The 20724-nt window shown below is 41.2% G+C and overlaps 2 protein-coding genes across 12 annotated transcripts in view; one reads left to right on the top strand and one right to left on the bottom strand.

Moving 5' to 3' along the window:
• Nucleotides 1-14595, top strand: part of Sur-8 (leucine-rich repeat protein shoc-2) — an 88583-nt gene extending 73988 nt beyond the window's left edge. For all 8 annotated transcript variants that reach the window (XM_045727859.2, XM_045727855.2, XM_045727857.2 and 5 more), the window contains 5 exons: nt 1837-2150; nt 7136-7260; nt 9625-9782; nt 10706-10943; nt 12129-14595. In XM_045727859.2, coding sequence (XP_045583815.1) covers nt 1837-2150; nt 7136-7260; nt 9625-9782; nt 10706-10943; nt 12129-12164 — 871 coding nt within the window. In that variant the 3' untranslated portion in view covers nt 12165-14595. The remainder of the gene's footprint in view (nt 1-1836; nt 2151-7135; nt 7261-9624; nt 9783-10705; nt 10944-12128) is intronic.
• A 65-nt stretch (nt 14596-14660) lies between these two features.
• LOC138357782 (elongation factor Tu-like) overlaps nt 14661-20724 on the bottom strand; it is a 21756-nt gene continuing 15692 nt past the window's right edge. For all 4 annotated transcript variants that reach the window (XR_011225139.1, XM_069314845.1, XM_069314846.1 and 1 more), the window contains one exon: nt 14661-14868. Coding sequence is in view for 3 of the 4 variants with exons in the window: in XM_069314845.1 (XP_069170946.1) it covers nt 14684-14868 (185 nt within the window). In the remaining variant the exon portion in view is untranslated. The remainder of the gene's footprint in view (nt 14869-20724) is intronic.

The raw sequence follows: 20724 nt of genomic DNA, 5'->3' as shown, positions 1-20724 counted from the left end.
TTGTCTCTGGATTGTTTGGCAGTTTCCTAAGTGCATGACCTTGTTTCCATAGTGCATTACCTAGCATTTACTAGTTCTCTGATTTAAAACAGTCCTCTGATATGTTTTGGTATTCCTGGGTGATTCATTTTATTCTTTGGGTGAATTGCAGGTTCCCTGATGGCTCCTTTAATCCTTGGTTTGGTGTCCCGAATCCCATAACTGGGGTTCCTGTGCATCAAGTGTATTTCTGGATTTTCTGTGCTCTTTCCTGGCTTGCCTTGTCTTTCCTTAGAGGCAGTGGTGGTCTTCCCTCTGGCCAGGTGTTTCTCAAGGGAGATCCTAGGATGAAGGATCCTGGTTCTACTGGTGCATTCCTTAGATCTTTCTGGGCTCTTATCCTCTGCCTATCCTTCGTCAGTGAATGGTGTGCACACTCTTCTAGCTTGGGAAGAGCAGAGAACTGAGGCTGGTGTCTTCTGGTGGGCATGACTGCTACTATTCCTCTCCTCCTGCATCCACTCCTCTCAATGGCTATTCCTGTTGGTTTGCCTTCTGTTCCTCTTATAGAAAATAAGCCAAATAGAATACTGAGGTTCATGCCTTGAAGCATTAGCAGTCAGACATCTAATTTTATCCTTCAGCTTTGCTTTACCTTTGTTTACTTTTACAAAATAGAATGCAAGACAATGGATACAAATTGGTTAAATTCAGATTTAGAAAATACCTGGGTAAATACTGGTTTGGAGATAGGGTTGCTGATTTATGGGAACAAATTACCAGTTAACATAATAAACGGGTGATCACTGAATTGTTTCAAGTGCAGGTTAGACACACACTATGAGTGAGTTTGGGTGGATATAAATAGGAGCTGGCTCATATGGACCAATAGAGCTTCTACAATTTGTCTTTATTATGTTTTTTATGGGGGGGTTTGGCTAATTGGTATGCAGTCCATGGCTGACCCTTGTTTAGCCTGGCTTGTCGTGCATTACAGTAGTGTTGTACATGGTGTTCTGTTGAGATTGTGTACACTTTCCAGTGGGGGTAGCCTGGTTATTTGTGTTCCCTGGACTTTTCCCAGCTGCTTCATATCATCTTTTATGTAGTAGAATCAGTCTTTGTCTTCAGTTGTGCAGGCCTCTTGCTGCAATGTTATTCCTTCTATATCTCTATGTTCATCTTTGTTGCTGTTTGGTTCTGCTTGCAGACCATACATTTCTGGAATGGTTGGCTCCTGCCTTTTGGGTTCCTAAGCCTTCTCCAGTCCCTTTCCACCTATACTGTATTGAATTGAGGTTTTCACACGGAGAAACTGGGCGGGAAAAGCAGCAGGGGCTGCTTATAAATTAGGTATTGAGAGGATTGAATCAAATCCTTCATTTGGTCCTAAATTTCTTATGTTAGCTTGGATATGCTGGGCTTTTAAGTGAGGATTGCCAGATAGTTTACGGAACAATGATTGATTTTCCTTGTGTCACCTGTTATAGTTTGAAGGTGTGGAAGTTTGCTCCGGTATTGAGTGTTATAGAGAGAAATTTCTAAGTGATGGAATGAGGTAGACTTCCACTGTCACTACGTTACCTACCTACCTACCTACCTACCTTGTGGCAAGAACATTTGTCAAGTTGCTTGTGCAGTGCAGGGTGAAAGTTGACGAGAGCCTGGTGTGTGAGCAATGTCCTGGGTGGTCTCAAATTCAGGCTGGGGAAGAAACCGAGAGACCACTGGGAAACAAGCGTTTCAATTCTCTTACATTTATGGGAAAGTATATTATGTAAGTTGTTGTAATTATTGATCTTTTATATACAGTAGATTTGTTTATGGTTGAATTGATAGCATTTATATATTTCACAGGTACAACCAGTTGACTGCTGTCCCTCGATCACTAAGCAAGTGCATCAACCTAGATGAATTTAACGTTGAGGGTAACCAGATTTGCCAGCTTCCAGAGGGCTTGCTTAGTTCTCTGTCTAATCTTTCATCCCTCACACTCTCACGAAATTCCTTCAACTCGTATCCAGTTGGAGGACCATCTCAATTCACTAACGTTCACTCTATCAACCTGGAGCACAACCTTGTGGACAAGATACCTTATGGCATCTTCTCCAGAGCCAAGTACCTCACCAAGCTCAACATGAATAATAATAAGCTCACGTCGCTTCCGCTTGGTATGTAGTAATACAGGTTGGATTTTTGAACTGGGATGTTTTTGTGGTACACTGTACAGTATATAAGTACTTGGCTCATGTTATATAACATCAAATGTCTGTCTTTTATGTTCACAACTTCTAAGTTGGAAAGTTGGACAAAGGCGGGCTAGGCAAGCAGCCACTGCTCACAGCTGGCCTTTTCCGACCTGTCATCACTCTGGGGCGGGCTGGTGGCTCTCATATGTTATGATTTTGATTGATTCCAACGTGCCAAATCATGTCGCCACCCCACATTAGTATAGATGAGGAAGTGTACCAATTACACACCAAAATTGTTACAAAATGAACAGTACATTTTTGTAAATATTAATATATATGTAAATAAATAAATTTGCTTCCACCACTTAAAATTAACACCAAATAATCCCCTCCTGCCCATAGCAGACCCTCCATCCCCTCTCTTTGAAGATTTTTAAAGTCTCGTGTGTCGGTGCCAGTTCTCATTACTGTATATAACCCGAATAAAATGTACCTCTAATAAACATGTGCAGCAATAAAACCATTAGCTTTAGTAGTAATAATGTAGGGGGTACTTTGCACACTTGAAAAAACACTGAGTCTTGGCTTGAATATTGTTGCTTGGGTATTACATATTTGCATAAATTAGGTCACAGCCATAGTTCTGAGAGAGATGGGAGAGATACATAAAAGAATGATGGAAGATAATAGAGAGATGACTTATAAGAGGGCAGCATAGTTATATTGGCTTACTTTTTAATTTAGCATACACGTTTATTCCCGACAGCTGAATATATAATCCACGTGTTTCCAAGTGCACCGCACAGCTTTGATTTTTGCCATTAGGCAGTTTAGTTTTGGTAATTGGCTTTAATTTTTTTGTCAGGCATTCTAAAGAAAGGAACTGTTTGGTTTTTCTAAGAAGCATTCTTTAACCCTTAAACTGTTTCTGTTGCCCAAAAGTGATAGACCAGTGATGCTCCTTTCACCTGTGGGAGGATTAATGTCTTGTAATGTTCAAAATTTCAGAAGCTTCTATGTGGACATCATTCAATATTAGAGACCTGGCAGTCGTTTGCCATGCTGGGAAAACTCCTGAAAGCCTTAGACCTGTATCTTCCAATTTTTTTTTTTTTTTTTTTTTTTTTTTTTTTTTTAAATTGGCACCATGTCTGGTGCATTACTATCAATTTACTGATGCCTATTTTAAGAATCATCAATGCCATGCAAATTCCTAAGAACTTGTACAGATTTGAAAGACTTTGGTGATGAGAAATTTATTGTTACATATAGTGTTCTTGAAAATTAATTATTAGAATTTGAGTTTCACCATCTTTTTCACCTCACTACAACCATACTGTGAAAATTATTCCAAATTTTCCCCCAACACCAGAAAAATACCTTTTTGCGATATAGAAAGGAGAAAACCCAGATAAAGTCTCCTTTATCTGGGTTAACCTTTAAAATACAAAGTAAGCATATAGAGCAATACAAGGCATATGTGATAAGACTAAAGAACTTTTTTTTTTTTTTTTTTTTTTTTTTATTATTATTTTCTACCACAGACGTGGCCACACATTTACAATGCTAACCAGCATATATACATTTTCTTCTGTCCTCCATTGACAGGGAACTGAGGGAACTAAACATTGACAGGGAACTAAAGAACTAAGAGAGATTTAGGAGGTGGTCATGGATAGCTTCCCAGAGGGACCTATGCTAATCTGACCTCTCTAATGGATGAAATCTATATTAGAATATGCAGCATGATATATGCAGTGTTTATATCATTAACAACAATATTGAGTAATATTGCCATCTTATGAGAGAAGAGATAGTTATGCTACTAAACGTTTCCAGACTTAAAAATAATAACTAAGCAGAGTCGAGCCTGGCCTCGGGCCGGGCTTGGGGAGTAGTACAACTCCTAGAACCCCATCAACCAGGTATCAAGCAGCTGAAGGCATTAGAGATTCCATAACTCGTAGATATGAGATAGAGAAACACCACAATAACCAAGTACAAAATTGCAACAGGAATTGGTATTATTGATTAGTAAGAATATTTTAAATTTGCAACATTAAGAACAAGAGGCTATAAATTGATGGCAAGAAACCCAAAGTTGAAAATATATCATGTGAGGGATGGTGTGCCGAGACAACTCCGAGCTACAGACTTCATGTGACATTACAGGCAAGACGCCTCCACAAGTATAACTCATTCTGTAATACAAAATTGTTAAGGGAGAATTTTTCAAATCTGCAATATTGAGAACTAGGTCAAGAAATCTTTTTGTTTTGGAAACAGTGTGATCCCGCCAAACACACACCAAAACTACGACGTTGGTACAACGTTCGAACAAATTTTAACACCTAACCAGTTATAACAACCAATATAGCAAGTTATAACAACGTTCTAATACGTCATAAACCCGTCAAGCCAAGATGTAACAACCTTATTACAAGTTGTAACAAGCGGAAAATAGAGACAGTTACGGTTTGTGTTTCCAGGGATGGATGGATGGAATAAATTAAGAGAGGGTTGTACAGAATATGTCAAAACCAACATCAAAACTTGAAACATCATATGACAAAGATTATACGAAAGACATGAAACCACCCTTGTATCTCTGATTTTATAACTATTTTATATTAAACTATATTTACTTGTATGATAATCATGTAGGAAAACCTTACTTTTAAAGAACACAGTAATGTAGCTGTCACAACTGCAAGAACAATTACAGGCTGGATAACAGGGCCTTTTCAAATGAGATGCCAGACCAGTGATAGTACTGCTTAAGACATTAGTGCTCTGTAGAATGGAATATTGAACACTAACAGCCTCATTCAAAGCTGGAGAAGTTGCTTACCTGCAGAACATGGAATGATCTTTTTGTGCCCAAATTCATTCAATAAAACTTCTAAATTATTGTGAATGTTTAAAAAAAATTATATTTGTATTCTCTAATGTGCAGATGAGAGATACATCTGAATGTTTAAAATACACTTGGAAAATAGTAGAGGTACTGGTTCAAAATCTGCACATGGAAATACTGCTCCTCATGAGTCCAGGAGGCATGACAGGAAATACAAAGTAGCCCTGTTGAAAAGCAGAGGTGCAGTATGTATGCTGAGATAATTCTATTGACATCAAAGGCCATGACTTATCCACACCGTCCCCGTAAACATAGGGGCATAACAAGCCAAACTCTCGCTGTTGAAAAGTGAACTTGATTAGCACCTCCAAAGGATACTTGATAAACAGGTCTGTGATTCACACGGAAGCTGTGAGCAGCGGCATATAACAGCCTGGTTAATCAGACCGCCATCCAGGAGGCCTGGTCAGAGATTGGGACTGTGGGGACATTAATTTCTGGAACCAACAAGAGGTAGGTAATTATAGGTACTGTACCGCTGCTTTTCCTTATTCTCATATCAGATATAGACAAAAATACAAGTCACAGCTTCGTATCATCCTTTGCAGATGACACAAAAATCAGTATGAAATTACCTCGGCTGAGGACATTGAAAAACTTCAAGCTGATATTAATAAAGTTTTCGACTGGGCATCAGAAAATAACATGATGTTTAACAGTGATAAATTCCAGGTACTCAGGTACGATAAAAATGAGGACCTTAAACATAATACAGAGTACAAAACACAATCAAATGTACCCATAGTAGGAAAACAGCATGTAAAGGATTTGGGAATAATAATGTCTGACGACCTAACGTTTAAGGAGCATAACCAAGCAAATATTGCGACAGCCAGAAAAATGATAGGATGGATTACGAGAACTTTCAAATCCAGGGATCCCATCACAATGGTTGTACTCTTCAAGTCACTTGTGTTGTCCCGTCTTGAGTACTCAGTACTCACTTCCCCCTTCAGAGCAGGAGAGATTGCTGAAATAGAGGGAATACAGAGAACATATACGGCAAGCATAGACGCAATAAAGCACCTAAATTATTGGGATCGTCTCAAAGCCCTCCAAATGTACTCGCTAGAAAGAAGACGAGAGAGATATCAAATAATAAACACCTGGAAGATACTGGAGGGCCAAGTACTAAATCTACACAGTAAAATAACAACGAACTGGAGTGAACGATATGGAAGAAAATGTAGAATAGAACCAGTGAAGAGCAGAGGTGCCATAGGCACAATCAGAGAACACTGTATAAACATCAGAGGTCCGCGGTTGTTCAACGTCCTCCCAGCAAGCATAAGAAATATTGCCGGAACAACCGTGGACATTTTCAAGAGGAAACTAGATTTGTTCCTCCAAGGAGTGCCGGACCAACCGGGCTGTGGTGGGTATGTGGGCCTGCGGGCCGCTCCAAGCAACAGCCTGGTGGACCAAACTCTCACAAGTCAAGCCTGGCCTCGGGCCGGGCTTGGGGAGTAGAAGTACTCCCAGAACCTCATCAACCAGGTATCAACCAGGTACACACAGTGCAGTGAGGCCATCATAATATTTTCGGTACTATGCAATATTTGGAGCTGCTGGTACAGTGTGTTCCCAATCAGTATTTGAGGCTTCCAGTAAACATCTGCTATCATGAAAAGTGACAGGATTTTTTTAATATTGTTCACGTGCTCAGGGCATTTTTTGTACTGTTATAAGGAGACAAAACTGTGTTTTGTATACTTGTTTTCTGTGTGCATGCAGATAATACATCGTGTAACCCTTATATAATGCAAGAGTTTAGTTTTTTTTAATACCTTACGTAGTGTTATTTGGGAAAATGTGGGGGAGCCTATTGCACAATTTGCCACTAAATCTTTTGCAAAAAAAAATTCATTTTGATTTTAGCATGAACTGAATTATAGGTTTAGTTCTAAAGTAATACCTTTTAATGATTTAATGTTTTTAATAAAATATTAAACCAGAATTTGCAAGTTGAATGAATTGTATAGAAGTTTTGGGGTAGCTACTTTGTAAATTCTGTAAATGCCTAAAATGTTTTCTCTCTGTTTTGCAGATATCGGGTCATGGGTAAACATGGTGGAACTAAACTTAGGCACAAATTATTTGACCAAAATACCAGATGATATATCACATTTACAGAACTTAGAGGTTCTTATGTTAAATAACAATCATCTCAAGGTAAGCTTATTATTTTTATGTTGTGTTGTGAAATTAACTTATCAAGGCTCCTTTTCCCCCTCCCATTTCAATGAACCCCTATTCCTTAACAATGAACCTTCCCAGAACATTATTAGTTCTTCAAATTGAGTGACTATTTTGCCCCGGTAAATGAGTAACCATGCAGTTTGTCTTGTCCCATAACATGGGAATAAATAGTTCTGCAGAGAACATACCTAAGTTCAATTCTGAGAATAAACTACATGGTGTATCACAAATATTTCAGACCACTCATTGTCTCCCTGCTAATGGTCATCAACAACTTGAAAATGCCCAAGAATCATTTTGAAGTACTGTACCTAATCATTCATTAACCAACTACATTAATAAACACCAGGTGGAACCACTATTGGCTGAACAGGGTTAGGGGGGGAGATGGCTCCTCTCATGTTTATGCCTTGTGTTCTCCTGTTAACAGCTGTGTTCTGCAGAAGCCAAATATATTTGTGGATTATTCTGTAGCTATCTTACTAATATTGCTCCATACTGTGATTCACGTTAGTTGCAGGAGTTCTGTTTGGCCTATCATGGACCAGAGCCACTACCTGGCTTCCTTACAGAGGCATAGGGAGGAAATGACTTTACACCATTTCACTGGGAAGGCATCCAGAAAGTCAGCGACACTTTACAGACAACTGCTGGGTTCACAAGACTCCCTAAGCCTCAAGCCTGCCAAACAATATCTCGAACGATTCAATCATAACTAAATAATTCACTCAAAACTAGCTCAAACCCGTTAGTATCGATTGCCATCACCAGGTGGCCTGGAGCTCAGTCCTACACCAGCTCCCCACTCAGTTCTATCACTGATATAGTGCCTAGTGTATCACAGCAGCTCTCCATGGTCAACTCTAGTATGGGTCCCAGTGCTTCTGTGCTAAGTGTCAGCCATCCTAAGACCTGTCTTGTGGGGGGCCATTTGCTGGTGTATTGTTCCAGTTTAGTATTTGCTCATATTTATGAGCAGGTTTTCTATCAGGTGGTGTGTGGACTTTGCTTTTTGTGCTTCAAATTGCATCTATCAGTTACTGACCTGAGTGTTCATTTAGCCCTGTTGTTACACTGACAGAGTAACTTCTTTGGTGTGTTTAGGAGTGTTGCCTTTCTAGGCCTGGCCACCAGGATGGAGTGCCTTCTTGAGGTTATCTTGAGTTGATTTCGGGGCTTTGTTTTTAGTGTCCCCGCGGCCCGGTCCTTGACCAGGCCTCCACCCCCAGGAAGCAGCCCATGACAGCTGACTAACTCCCAGGTACCTATTTACTGCTAGGTAACAGGGGCATAGGGTGAAAGAAACTCTGCCCATTGTTTCTCGCTGGCGCCCGGGATCGAACCCGGGACCACAGGATCACAAGTCCAGTGTGCTGTCCGCTTGGCCGACCAGCTCCCTATCTTGGTATTTATCTTGTACGCCTTATCTTGGGTATTTCAAGAGTCACTTGGCTTTTCTGTTTTGGCCCATGGTTGTGGTTGTTCCAAGTCAGTTGTATTGGGGTCCACTTTGTAACCCTAGTCTATTGGGCTGATTCCTGTTCTGACAAGTATCCCCAGTGCCTGGGAGTACTTGTCTGGCTTATTAACAGTAAGCCCTAGCATTTCCCAGTGGATCTCTAACAAGGTCAGTTATGTATAAAAAAAAAACAGCCTATTGAGCTTTTTCTCACTAATTGCAAGTTGGAAGGGTCACCTTTGCTACATGGCAACGATCATTCTTTCTGCCTACGCCATGCTGCCTGTTGGTTTAGCAATACTTATAACCCTAAATCCTGTGGGGGTTTGTTCCTCAAACTCGGACTGGTTTCAGGAGGGACCTCCAGATTTGCTGTGATTTCAGTAGAAATCCGGTTGTATGACTTTTAACAAGTCAGCAATGGTACGGTGATAGAGTATGCGGCTGGCAATGCCTTGGTCGCGGGTTCGCATTGCCTCACAGCTCGAGTGGATTTTCTCAATAACAACAATTCAGATATAAATCAGTTTTGCATGGTGTAAAATTTTAGGCTCATGACATAGCAGCAGTCAAACAGTATTTTAGTACAGTATACTGTACTGTCATATAGGTAAGCAATAGAAGGTTTTATCAGTAGTATGGCACAGTTGATACCATATATCCATGTTATTGAATTATTGCAGAATAATACAATTAGATATAAATGTAAGAAACTGGTGGGGGATACAAGTATGTGTACATCTACCATCTCTTGAAGCTACATGATGGACATACTAGTATGGCAAACACCCACACAAATTTCTATGCACAGTACTGTGGAGGTAAATAAGATCTTGTATTTTGCTTTAATAAAACTGATAATATTCTTGTCTTTACAGAAAATTCCCTCAAGTATAGGCAATTTACGGAAGCTTCGTCTGTTGGATCTTGAAGAGAATCGGCTAGAAGGACTCCCACCCGAGATTGGTTTTCTGAAAGACCTTCAAAAGCTTATAGTCCAATCCAATCAGTTATCAGTTCTACCCCGAGCAATTGGGTTAGTATTATTGATCATTTATTTTATTAAATATATCATTTGTTTAATCATTGTCTTTATTAAATGTTAATGATTACCAAATCATGTGTTTGTGTGTAACTACATTAATTTCTTGCATGTAAGTAAGATGCCCAAAATGCTGTGTGTATTAGTGGATTAGGCATAGTATATTTTAATTTAATAAACGAATTGAATCCATTCCCAGAGACTGTTCAACGACAAACAATTCGAAAACCGAAACATTTTTCAATAAGAACTAATGTAAATTGAATTAATCCGTTCCACACCCTCAAAAATAGCTAACAGTCTATTGACCAGTCTTAACCAGCTAGCAGTCAATCACACCTTGCACAAGACTCCTTCCCTTCTCAGGACTATTTGCAGTCTGCAAGGCTGAACATTGGAATTAAGTAATGTGTAGTGACAATAAAAATGTGGACCAGATGCAAAGAGTGGCCAAATAACCATCAGCACCAGCCTTTCCCTGCTGCTTTTGTCTGTCTTCCTAACACGCAACTTCATCCAGTCACCCAATGTAGTCAAGCATTGGCTGCACTACCTTTGTTTCACCAGTAATCATATTCAGTGATATTCAGGGAGCCGGTCGGCCGAGCGGACAGCACACTGGACTTGTGATCCTGGGTTCGATCCCGGGCGCCGGCGAGAAACAATGGGCAGAGTTTCTTTCACCCTATGCCACTGTTACCTAGCAGTAAAATAGGTACCTGGGTGTTAGTCAGCTGTCACGGGTTGCTTTCTGGGGGTGGAGGCCTGATCAAGGACCGGGCCGCGGGGACACTGAAGCCCCGAAATCATCTCAAGATAACCTCAAGATATCCTCAAGTTAATCATAAGGACATTTTAATCAAACTTATATTTATAATTCCTATGTAACTTGTGTTCATTCATTGCTTTCATTTCAGACACTTGATGAATCTGACTCACCTGAGTGTAGGAGAGAACAACTTGAGTTACCTGCCAGAAGAGATTGGTACTCTGGAGTCTTTGGAGACACTCTATATCAATGACAATCCCCTGCTGCACAACCTTCCCTTTGAGCTGGCTCTCTGCACAAACCTGCAGATTATGTCTATTGAAAATTGCCCTCTAAGTCAGATACCTCCTGAGATTGTGGCTGGCGGCCCATCTCTTGTTATCCAGGTATGCTATGAATTGATGATCATTGCTAAGGTACATTCATTACTTCTGTGATTTCACATACAAGGGGGCTTCCATTTTTCTTGTAGCAGATCTGGTTTCTGAATAAATTTGTATCTGTATGACCATGGCTGAATATAGGAATTTTAATGAAACAAAGAGATAATTGGTAACACTAGCCTACTTTACACCCTTAGCTTGGGATTGAAAAAAAAAATGAATTTTATAATTTTAAGAACATAAGAACAAAGGCAACTGCAGAAGGCCTATTGGCCCATACGAGGCAGCTCCTATCAATAACCAACCAATTCCACTCATGTAAATGTCCAACCCGCGCTTGAAACAATCGAGGGACCCCACCTCCACCACGTTATGCGGTAATTGGTTCCACAAATCAACAACCCTGTTACTGACCCATTATTTTCTATGTGAATTTTCATTAAAAATATAACATTTCTATAAATATTAAAATTGTAAAATTTCTGTAAAAGGCCAAAAGTGCAGTTGACTTCCACTGGTCATTCTTTTTCTTAAGATTGACATTTCTTTACTATGGTGTTTAAAGGGTCTTGTCTTCATCTGTGATACTGTATTGTAAAGCTTACTTTGAAAATATAGATATCTGATCTAGTAAATTTAATAACTATTACCTATCTTAAAAATTGATTTTGTTTTCAAAGATATTTAGTGTTTTGTTATTTATCTTTTTGTTTACAACCCTTTGATAGCCTCAGTTTTTTTTTTTTCCCCTTTCCCCCCATGAAGATGGGAAGTGGGGGGGTTAATGATAGTGTTACGGTTATTGAGTCATGATGCAATTATCATTTCACCCATTCCACTAAAGTATACTAAAGTTCTAAATATTTAAACTCTTGAATTTGTTTTGTGTTGTGGGTTCAGTTCTTCACCCACAAGCACCACCCACCCACTGATCCTGTACCACTGTCTTTTGTTAAGCCTTTTGAAACACAGTATCCATATAGTCAACCACAACTACAAGTCTTCTATTTTGTGACAAAGAAGTATTTATCTGTACACTTGTATCATTAATATTTGTTATGGTTGTTAGATCATGTCCTTGCTTTATGTTTGTGTTTGTACTGTATAGGTATTTGCAATAAATCTGTGTACACTTTTTATTATTAATCTGTAAAAGATTTTCCTAATTTCACCATTTTTTGTTTTCAGTTTTTGAAGATGCAGGGTCCATACCGCACAATGTGAGGAAAGTCTCTCTCTCCTGTTGAAGTCATAAATGGAAGTACGAGTAGGCATGCATCACGATAAGAGCTTTTACAGTGGCTGCTGTTTCTGGGAATTGCTTCAACTCTCCTGCAGCGCCTATGTTGTTCCCGCTGCTGCTACTACTACCACACCCAAAAATTCAAAATGCTGCTTGTGATTCTGGGTGGTGCAGTAGCTGGATGTCCATGTTGTTCCACAGTGTGACACTACAAGTAACAGGCTGCCCATAAGTATGGTACCTTCCAGCCTTCTGTGTCATTGGCTGACTGAAGAGAAAACATTGGATATATGTTAGGGATTCAGGCTCCTCTGTGAAATGTGATATTATGCTTTTCTTGTTAGGTATAAGTGTGTGTGACCAGGCCAGTGGAGAAATTGCTGGTGATGTGTACCTGGGCCTGGTATGGTCGTGCAGAGGATACCAAGCATGGTATGGGGCTGTGATGGGTTGCAAAGGAAGCCCCAGCTATCCATCTTGGCTAAGGTGCAATGGACATAAAATATAAAACATATATAAAAATATATAAAAACATTAAAATGGGAAAAAAAGTAGGAGAATGACCACCACCTATCCATTCTGGCCGAGTTGAACGGTAGTTTCTGGTGTCACAAGTGGGAACTTATAAAAGCCAAACTCCAACACTGCCAGCTACCTATCTTGGTCATGATGTATGGTGTATGGTCAAACAAGCGTGGTATGGGACAGCTGCAATGTGAGGAGGTCCCCCACTCACCACTGATGATAGCAACCCAAGAGGAAAATGCTTGTGTTCAATGTCAGATGTTGATTGTGCATGTGCATCTGTGGCATGCACAGTGTGATACAAGGTAGCCCTGGTGGTATGACTCTGGTCTCCCCCCTATACAATGCCATTCACTGACCATCAGTCGGTAGTCATGTGTGACTTCTCCCCCTGCTCCACATTGATTATCAGATAGTTACTGGATGATGTTGAAGCAGTGCCAACCACTGGTCCCACCTTCACACTGTGCTGCGTGTGTGCATGTGTGTTCTGGTGTATATATGTAACATGAGCCTGCTACTGGGTTGCTTCATGCCAATGCTGATTTATCCTCTCGTGACATTGCTGCCTCCCAAACCATCGCTTTGGTGTGTCTGCGAGTGTCTTTTTGTATGTATATTGTAGTGAGTGTTAACTGTCACAGAAATTACACAACAAATTCTGTGTGGATGTGAATATCAGTATTTTCTAGAAAGGCCTGATTTGCTTTGCCATGTAAATATTTGCTTTAACTAACTCAGTCCAGGAATAATATGTGATGGACTAATATGTGAAAATAAAAACAATTTATCATACTTTGCTTCCTGTGCCAAGCTAAGGCTTCTTTTTTTATATTTGTAACTTTTTTTTTTAAATTATTATTTTTGAAGCCAACTGATGAGACTTAAGTTTGGTGGCGACAATGGACCAGTGTGTCTTGTGGTAATGAAATGAGCTTTGTTTGATACAACCTTATCATGTGTTGGTTGTATTAAATAAAGTGTTTAGCCACAAATATTTTGGTTACCAGCAGGTGGATGACCTCTTATGGCACCACGTGTTGGGAATTTACCACCCATATAACTCCCACCAGTAATAAATGACTAACTTGGCAAGGAAGGTCAGAGAACGTACATTCTTTTAACATTACTACAAACCTCCATTCCCCACAGAGGCTCATTGGTGCTCTACAACTAGAACCTCGTCCCCTTCCGATATTTAAAGGTGGATGGGTATATCGGACAAGGAAAATGTGATGGCACAATGCTACACGAAAATCTTTAGAAGTAATCCAAGATGGATTACATGGGCATAAAGTGTTATTATGCAAGTTAATAATGAAGCCTTTTGGCACAACAAAGACTTGATTACAGTACAGTATGTGGTGCAAGGCAATGTGGGCATTAGGTCAGAGAAAGGTGAAAGCCTGGTTAAAGGTATTTGGAAGCAGAGCTCTTTGAATTGATGGCCAACTGACATGCCCTTTGCACATTTAGTTGGCTTGAACTGGACAATGTTGTACACTACAGTGTTCACGTTGCTGCTCTGGAGATTGACGTTTTATCTTCAAGAACTGCAAGGCAGTTAGGTTTTAGTGTACTTCAGTGACTGCTGCTGCAAACTCCTTGAAGCAGCTGTGAATAATAACCTAGTCAGTGTCCTGTGGGATGTTGTGCCTGTAGACTTGTCTGTCACTGGTCTAAGACACCTCCCACACCATCCATTGCTTTGTAGCTAGGCGCTGATTAACCTCAAGGTTCCAGCGCCAGGCCCTGGGCCTAAACCTCATCATAATAATGCTTTGTAGCCTCAAACCCCACAGAAATAACCAATGCTTATTACTCAAATGGACATGCTGTGTATCGGTCGCCTCTCAAAAATGTTACTCAATAAACCTGTAGGTGAAATGTCTTTCCTTAAATCCTGAAAAGGAGGGGGGGGGGGGGGTTGTAGTTTTCATAAAACACACATGCTTAAATAACTTTTATTAAAATATTATTTTGTGGTAATTTTATTAAGCTCGATTTTATCTAGTTTCTTCTGTGGTATACTGACGCTACTCAAAACCTTCGTTATCATGCCCGTGGCAACAGTAATGTTGTTTTCTCTGATGGTAAACGGTTGGTTCTCCATCATTACCATACGTTCCTGTAGGGTCAGCAGCACTGTACCATGGTCACCTGGATATGAAAAAAAAAATTAGTAGTGCCACAAAAGTTTAATCATAATGACTACCATCAAAAGGTGCCACATCTGGAAGAATACATATCGCAATGTGTTGAGAGAATATTTAGACGTTCCTAGATAGTTGGAATACCAATACGAAAGCAAAGACAAGACTAGAACAATGTCAAAGAATCTGATACACAGAGGATTGTATGACACATGAACTTAGGAATGGTAAAGCAAGTTTTTGGATTAACCTGAAAATGACATGCAAAGAGGCAAGCAACCCAAAGCAGTACAATGCAGTCCCAGAGCAAGTTATAGGTTTCTTCCATCAAGTAGTCTAAGAGATGCTTCCCTACTAACTGTTCTAATGACAGGAGGAAGTTTATGTGGATATGTCATGCTTAATAACTAAGCAGGCCAGAGGTCAATAGTACTGCACAAGTTATTTATTCAGAATAGCTATCAATTACTTTTCCAATGACTACAAATTGAATGCAGCAAAAATTGCCTCCAAGGAGCAAAAAAAAAAAAAAACATTCCCTATTACTTATGCATAAAAAGAATATAGCATGGCCATTATTCCACTTAAACTAAACTTTTATGATTAGGATAGTCATATGAAATTTACCTACTGGTACTTCCAATGAAAAGACGAGCAATTTATTTGTTCAGTCAGAAAAAAATAACGAAAGTGAATACAAGTATGACTACAAAAGATTTGGATGTGATCGTTTTCAAGATTTACAATTATGCTGAAGATTACTTTCACAAATCAGCTCCCGAATGTAGTCTTCCATCAATCATGTTTCCATTTGCCAGTCTCCGTGGTGTAGTGGTAAGACACTCTCCTAGCGTTCCGCGAGCGCTTTGTCATGGGTTCGTATCCTGGCCAGGGAGGATTTACTGGGTGCAAATCCTTAACTGTAGCCTCTGTTTAACTCAACAGTAAATTGTGTACTTGGATGTAAAAACGATTCTTCGTGGGGGTCGTATTCCAGGGACCTGCCCGAAACGCTACGCGTACTAGTGGCTGTACAAGAATGTAGCAACTCTTGTATATATGTTCGTTTTCGTTATATTGTCCAAGTCTAATACATCCTGGTGGAAGAACGTGTTTTGCTTTCCAAGTATGCTCCATGTTCTCACATTTATCAAGATCAGCATTGAGGATGTTGTGAGGGACCTTCTGCAGCCCATTGCACCATAGTTCAAAACCAGATTTTCAACCAGCACCACAGTTTTCAGCTTTATGATTGCCCAAGAAGCTATGAACCACCGAGATAAAGCTGTTTCCACCTGCTTTCTCTTTACTCGTGAGCTTCTTAGGGAATTCCTAACACTCCAGGATCTTGATCTGTGGCCTAATGAAGATAATGGCATGAACCTTGCCTCCAACAACTTAGTTTAGATTGAAAGTTGCTGACTTCTGACACTGCACATCAAATTAGGCCTTATGAAACTGCCCTAATTTGATGTGCAGTGGTGGCATCGGCACCTGCCAGGAGACACCAGTAACTCCTACTTAACACTGTTCATCCCCACAGAGAAATTGGTCTGCTGTGGTTAGTCCTGCCTGAGGTTCACATGAGATTTAGATCACCGTGGGATGTGGAAGGTGTCGACTCCAAGGACATAAGAGCATTGCGAGTCAATGATAATAACAAATAAACATTTGGGCATGTACCCTTTAAAGAACACAAGAGTACAAATATTACGTCTTTGAGAAAAAGTCACAATACATGAGGACACACTGAAGATATACAGAGGGAGAAGCAGACAATTGTAGTAGTAAAAGGCTGCAAAGGAAAGTGAGCAGGGCATTCAATGGGGGACAGCTGTCAAAAGTGTGCAATACTGAACAAGTGTCAAAGGGGAAAGGGGCTTTGAAGGGCCTGGCTGAATTACTGAAGGCAATATTGAATGCAAAAGAACAATGGAACATTGATTTCTTCATACAAGGTCTGGTTGAAGGGAGATAAAGGGAAACCCTGAACACTACTGTATTTTCCAGACAAAATACTGAAACAAGTCTGTATTTTCAAAACAACAAATTTGCACTTGAGGTATTCATTTCCATAGAGGGTCACAAACACTGAACAATGTTTCCTGGCAAAAATCATGACATGTTTTTATGCCTGATTGCTTGAGACAACACTATCAACTGCAAGCTGGAATTGCTACCGAGGGGAAAAAAAAGGTACTGTACTACTAACATCGCACATCATAAAAATTTTTGAGAGAGTGCTAAGAAGTAAGATCACAAAATACATGGAATCACAGCATCTCCATAACCCCGGACAACATGGTTTCAGAACAGGGCGCTCTTGCCTGTCGCAGTTGCTGGACCACTATGATATGGCATTAGATGCTATGGAAGACAAACAAAACGCTGATGTAATTTACACAGATTTCGCAAAAGCTTTTGATAAATGTGACCATGGTGTTATTGCACATAAAATGCGTTCAAAAGGAATTACCGGAAAAATAGGCAGATGGATCTACAATTTCCTGGCCAACAGAACCCAATGTGTAATAGTCAACAAAATAAAATCCAGCCCATCAACCGTGAAGAGCTCAGTCCCCCAGGGTACTGTGCTTGCTCCAGTACTTTTTCTCATCCTCATATCGGACATAGACAAGAACACCACAACCTATAGCACAGTATCATCCTTTGCAGATGACACTAGGATCTTCATGAGTAGGCAACATAGAGGACACGGCGAACCTCCAGTCAGATGTAGATCAGGTCTTTCTATGGGCTACAGAAAATAATATAGTGTTTAACGAAGATAAGTTCCAGCTCATGCGCTATGGGAAAAAATGAAAATATAAAAACGGAGACCACGTACAAAACTCAGGCAAATCATAACATAGAACGAAAAGGCAATGTAAAGAATCTGGGTGTACTCATGTCGGAAGACCTTACCTTTAAAGAACACAATAAAGTAGTCGTCACAACTGCAAGAAAAATGACAGGTTGGATAACAAGAACTTTTCACACTAGAGATGCTATACCGATGATGATACTTTTCAAAACGCTTGTGCTCTCTAGAGTGGAGTACTGCTGCACAATGACAGCACCTTTCAAAGCTGGAGAAATTGTTAACCTGGAGAGCATGCAGAGATCCTTTACTGCTAGAATCCACTCGGTAAAATATCTAAACTATTGGGACCGACTAAAGAGCCTAAAACTGTACTCCCTTGAGCGCAGGCGGGAGAGGTACATAATAATTTACACGTGGAAAATGTTAGAGGGGCTGGTCCCAAACCTGTACACAGAAATAACATCACATGAGACCAGAAGACATGGCAGGATGTGCAGAATACTCCCGTTGAAAAGCAGAGGTGCAACAGGTACTCTGAGAGAGAACTCTATCAACATCAGAGGTCCGAGACTGTTCAACACGCTTCCACTACACATAAGGGGCATAACTGGCCGACCCCTCACAGTGTTCAAGAGAGAACTGGATAAGCACCTCCAAAGGATACCTGATCAACCAGGCTGTGACTCGTATGTCAGGCTGCGAGCAGCCGCGTCCAACAGCCTGGTTGATCAGTCCGGCAACCAGGAGGCCTGGTCGACGACCGGGCTGCGGGGACGCTAAGCCCCGGAAGCACCTCAAGGTAACCTCAAGGTACCATAATAGCAAATGGTAAAGTGCTGATGTCTTAATTAATAGGACGAACACTTACAATGAGCCAAGCCTTCAGAATGGGCCCAATGTCACTGATTTGGTTATGAATATTCAACAAATGCCTGTATTTTAAGGTATAAATAGTGAGTACAATACCTTGTGGAGTGGCAAGGAACATTGCAGACTGGTGATCAAAAAGAGCAAAGAAATCATTGTTTGAATTCTGAAACTGCATGTTTAAGAAAGGGGCCAGGAACTAATTTTTTAACCTTCTTCAAACACACTCAAACTTTTTGTTCATAATCTACATGGCAAATGCTCCAAATTTTACTAATGATTCATTATACAATATCATAAACAAAAAATATAAGTTAGTTTTAAAAATTGAAAATTTCACAATTTCAAATTAACTAAACTAATTTAATATTTCACCAATTTTTATTTTATTCATAATGGGCTCAGAATGGCATATAAGGTTCATTTGTCATTTGTTAAAATTGAGTTTTAGGGTACAGTTACTGTAAAAAAAAATAGCCAATCTGGTCTTCAAATTATGCGTAAAATTTAGACATAAATGTATAACTCCCAAAGTTATGGGTTTATGAATATATGCTCAAATAATAACCTTAGAACTAAGGACATTGCACATAATATGTGAAAATGGTGAGAATCGGTCAGAAACTGAATTTAGCAACTTGTTTCAAAGTTGAAAATCCTGTTCATATAGAAAAAACCAGCGATGAATGTAATGAAACGCCACTTTCTGGGTGAGACCCGGAGGCTTCCCGGAGCTATCCGGGCTGATATGAATGTATTAAACCCTGGCATTCTGTGTCTACCATCGACTAGGTCAGCCACCCAGAAAGGTAATGCCCCAAAACAAACCCCTATTCTGGTTAAAATGTTGCTACTGAAAGCTGAACTAGTGGACAGAACTCCCCCAAATGAAAACGAGCAAACAAGCATGACGTCACAGTGCCACCGTCTGCACAACCTCCCACCCTCCTCCCCAGGAGGGGAAAGGGGAAGCCCCAGTTTCCCCGTGCTAGCTATCCACACCCCGTTTCTGAGGCTGGATGTCAAAACACGTGAACACCTACCTACCTTGGCGCCTACCCGAGCAAGGGCTCGGCTCGGGTAGGCGCCAAGGCACTGAACCCCGAAAAACCCGAAGAGGAAGCCGGCAACTCAGCAACCAACGCATAGCCCCCGGGTCCGAACCCAGCGATCGCGAAAGAGGCGGAAGGGACGTCCCCAAAGGAACCAGAACACCCGACGAAGCCAAACCCGACCCGGCGGGTAGACCAGCATCGGGAAGTTCAAGCTCTCGCACAGCCCCTTGAGCAACCGCTGGGTAACCTGGGAGCCCCCAGAAACAGGCGCAGGTGGGACCACAGCTGCAGGGAGACTCCGGAGGAAGAGACAAGGAAGCGGTCCGAGAGTCCCACACGAGGCCCAACCATGTCCGAACTTGGGAGGGAACCAGATGGGACTTCCTCTAGTTCACCAAGAACCCAAACCCGGCGAGCTGAGAAAGAACCAAATCCCTGGCCAGCAGACAAGAGGACTGGCTGGGAGCCCAAACCAGCCAATTGTCAAGGTAGGCCAACACCCGAACACCTAACAGACACAGACGGGCCACCACAACCCATGTAAGGTGCGTGAACACGCGAGGTGCCAGGTTCAACCCGAACAGGAGACAACGAAAGCGGCAACCTTGATGCCCCACAACAAAACCGAGCCAGTACCTGAACCTCAGATGAATCGGGACGTGCCAATACGCGTCCTGGAGGTCCAGGGATACCATCCAAGCGCCCGTCTCCAACAGGAGCTGAACCTGGGACAGCGTAGTCATCCGAAAGGAGGGGCAATGAACTCAGGGGTTCAGACGGGACAAGTCCAGAATGAACCGTAGGTTCGCGCAGTCCCATTTCGGGACCGGAAACAGACGTGAAACCCATCTGAGGAATGTTGTCGTTTCGACCACACCCAAGCGAACCCACTCCAAGATGACTTGACAGAGCGCAGGGGAAGTGGCCTGCCCCGCCAGCCCCGAACCCCCTGAAGGGGGGTACCCAATCCCACTGGAGGCCACATGAAACGACCCAAAACGCCCACGAATCGTGAGACCAGGCATGAGTGAACAGCCTCCCCCCCATCGCCTCTTCAATTGGGCTTACTGCGAAAGGGCCGGCGACCTTTATGAGACCCAGGACCTCGTACAGAGTG

The sequence above is a fragment of the Procambarus clarkii genome, chromosome 80 (assembly GCF_040958095.1).
Source record: "Procambarus clarkii isolate CNS0578487 chromosome 80, FALCON_Pclarkii_2.0, whole genome shotgun sequence".
NCBI lineage: Eukaryota > Metazoa > Arthropoda > Malacostraca > Decapoda > Cambaridae > Procambarus > Procambarus clarkii.
Note: the sequence above shows the minus strand (reverse complement) of the source record. Positions and strands in the feature narration are given on the sequence as shown.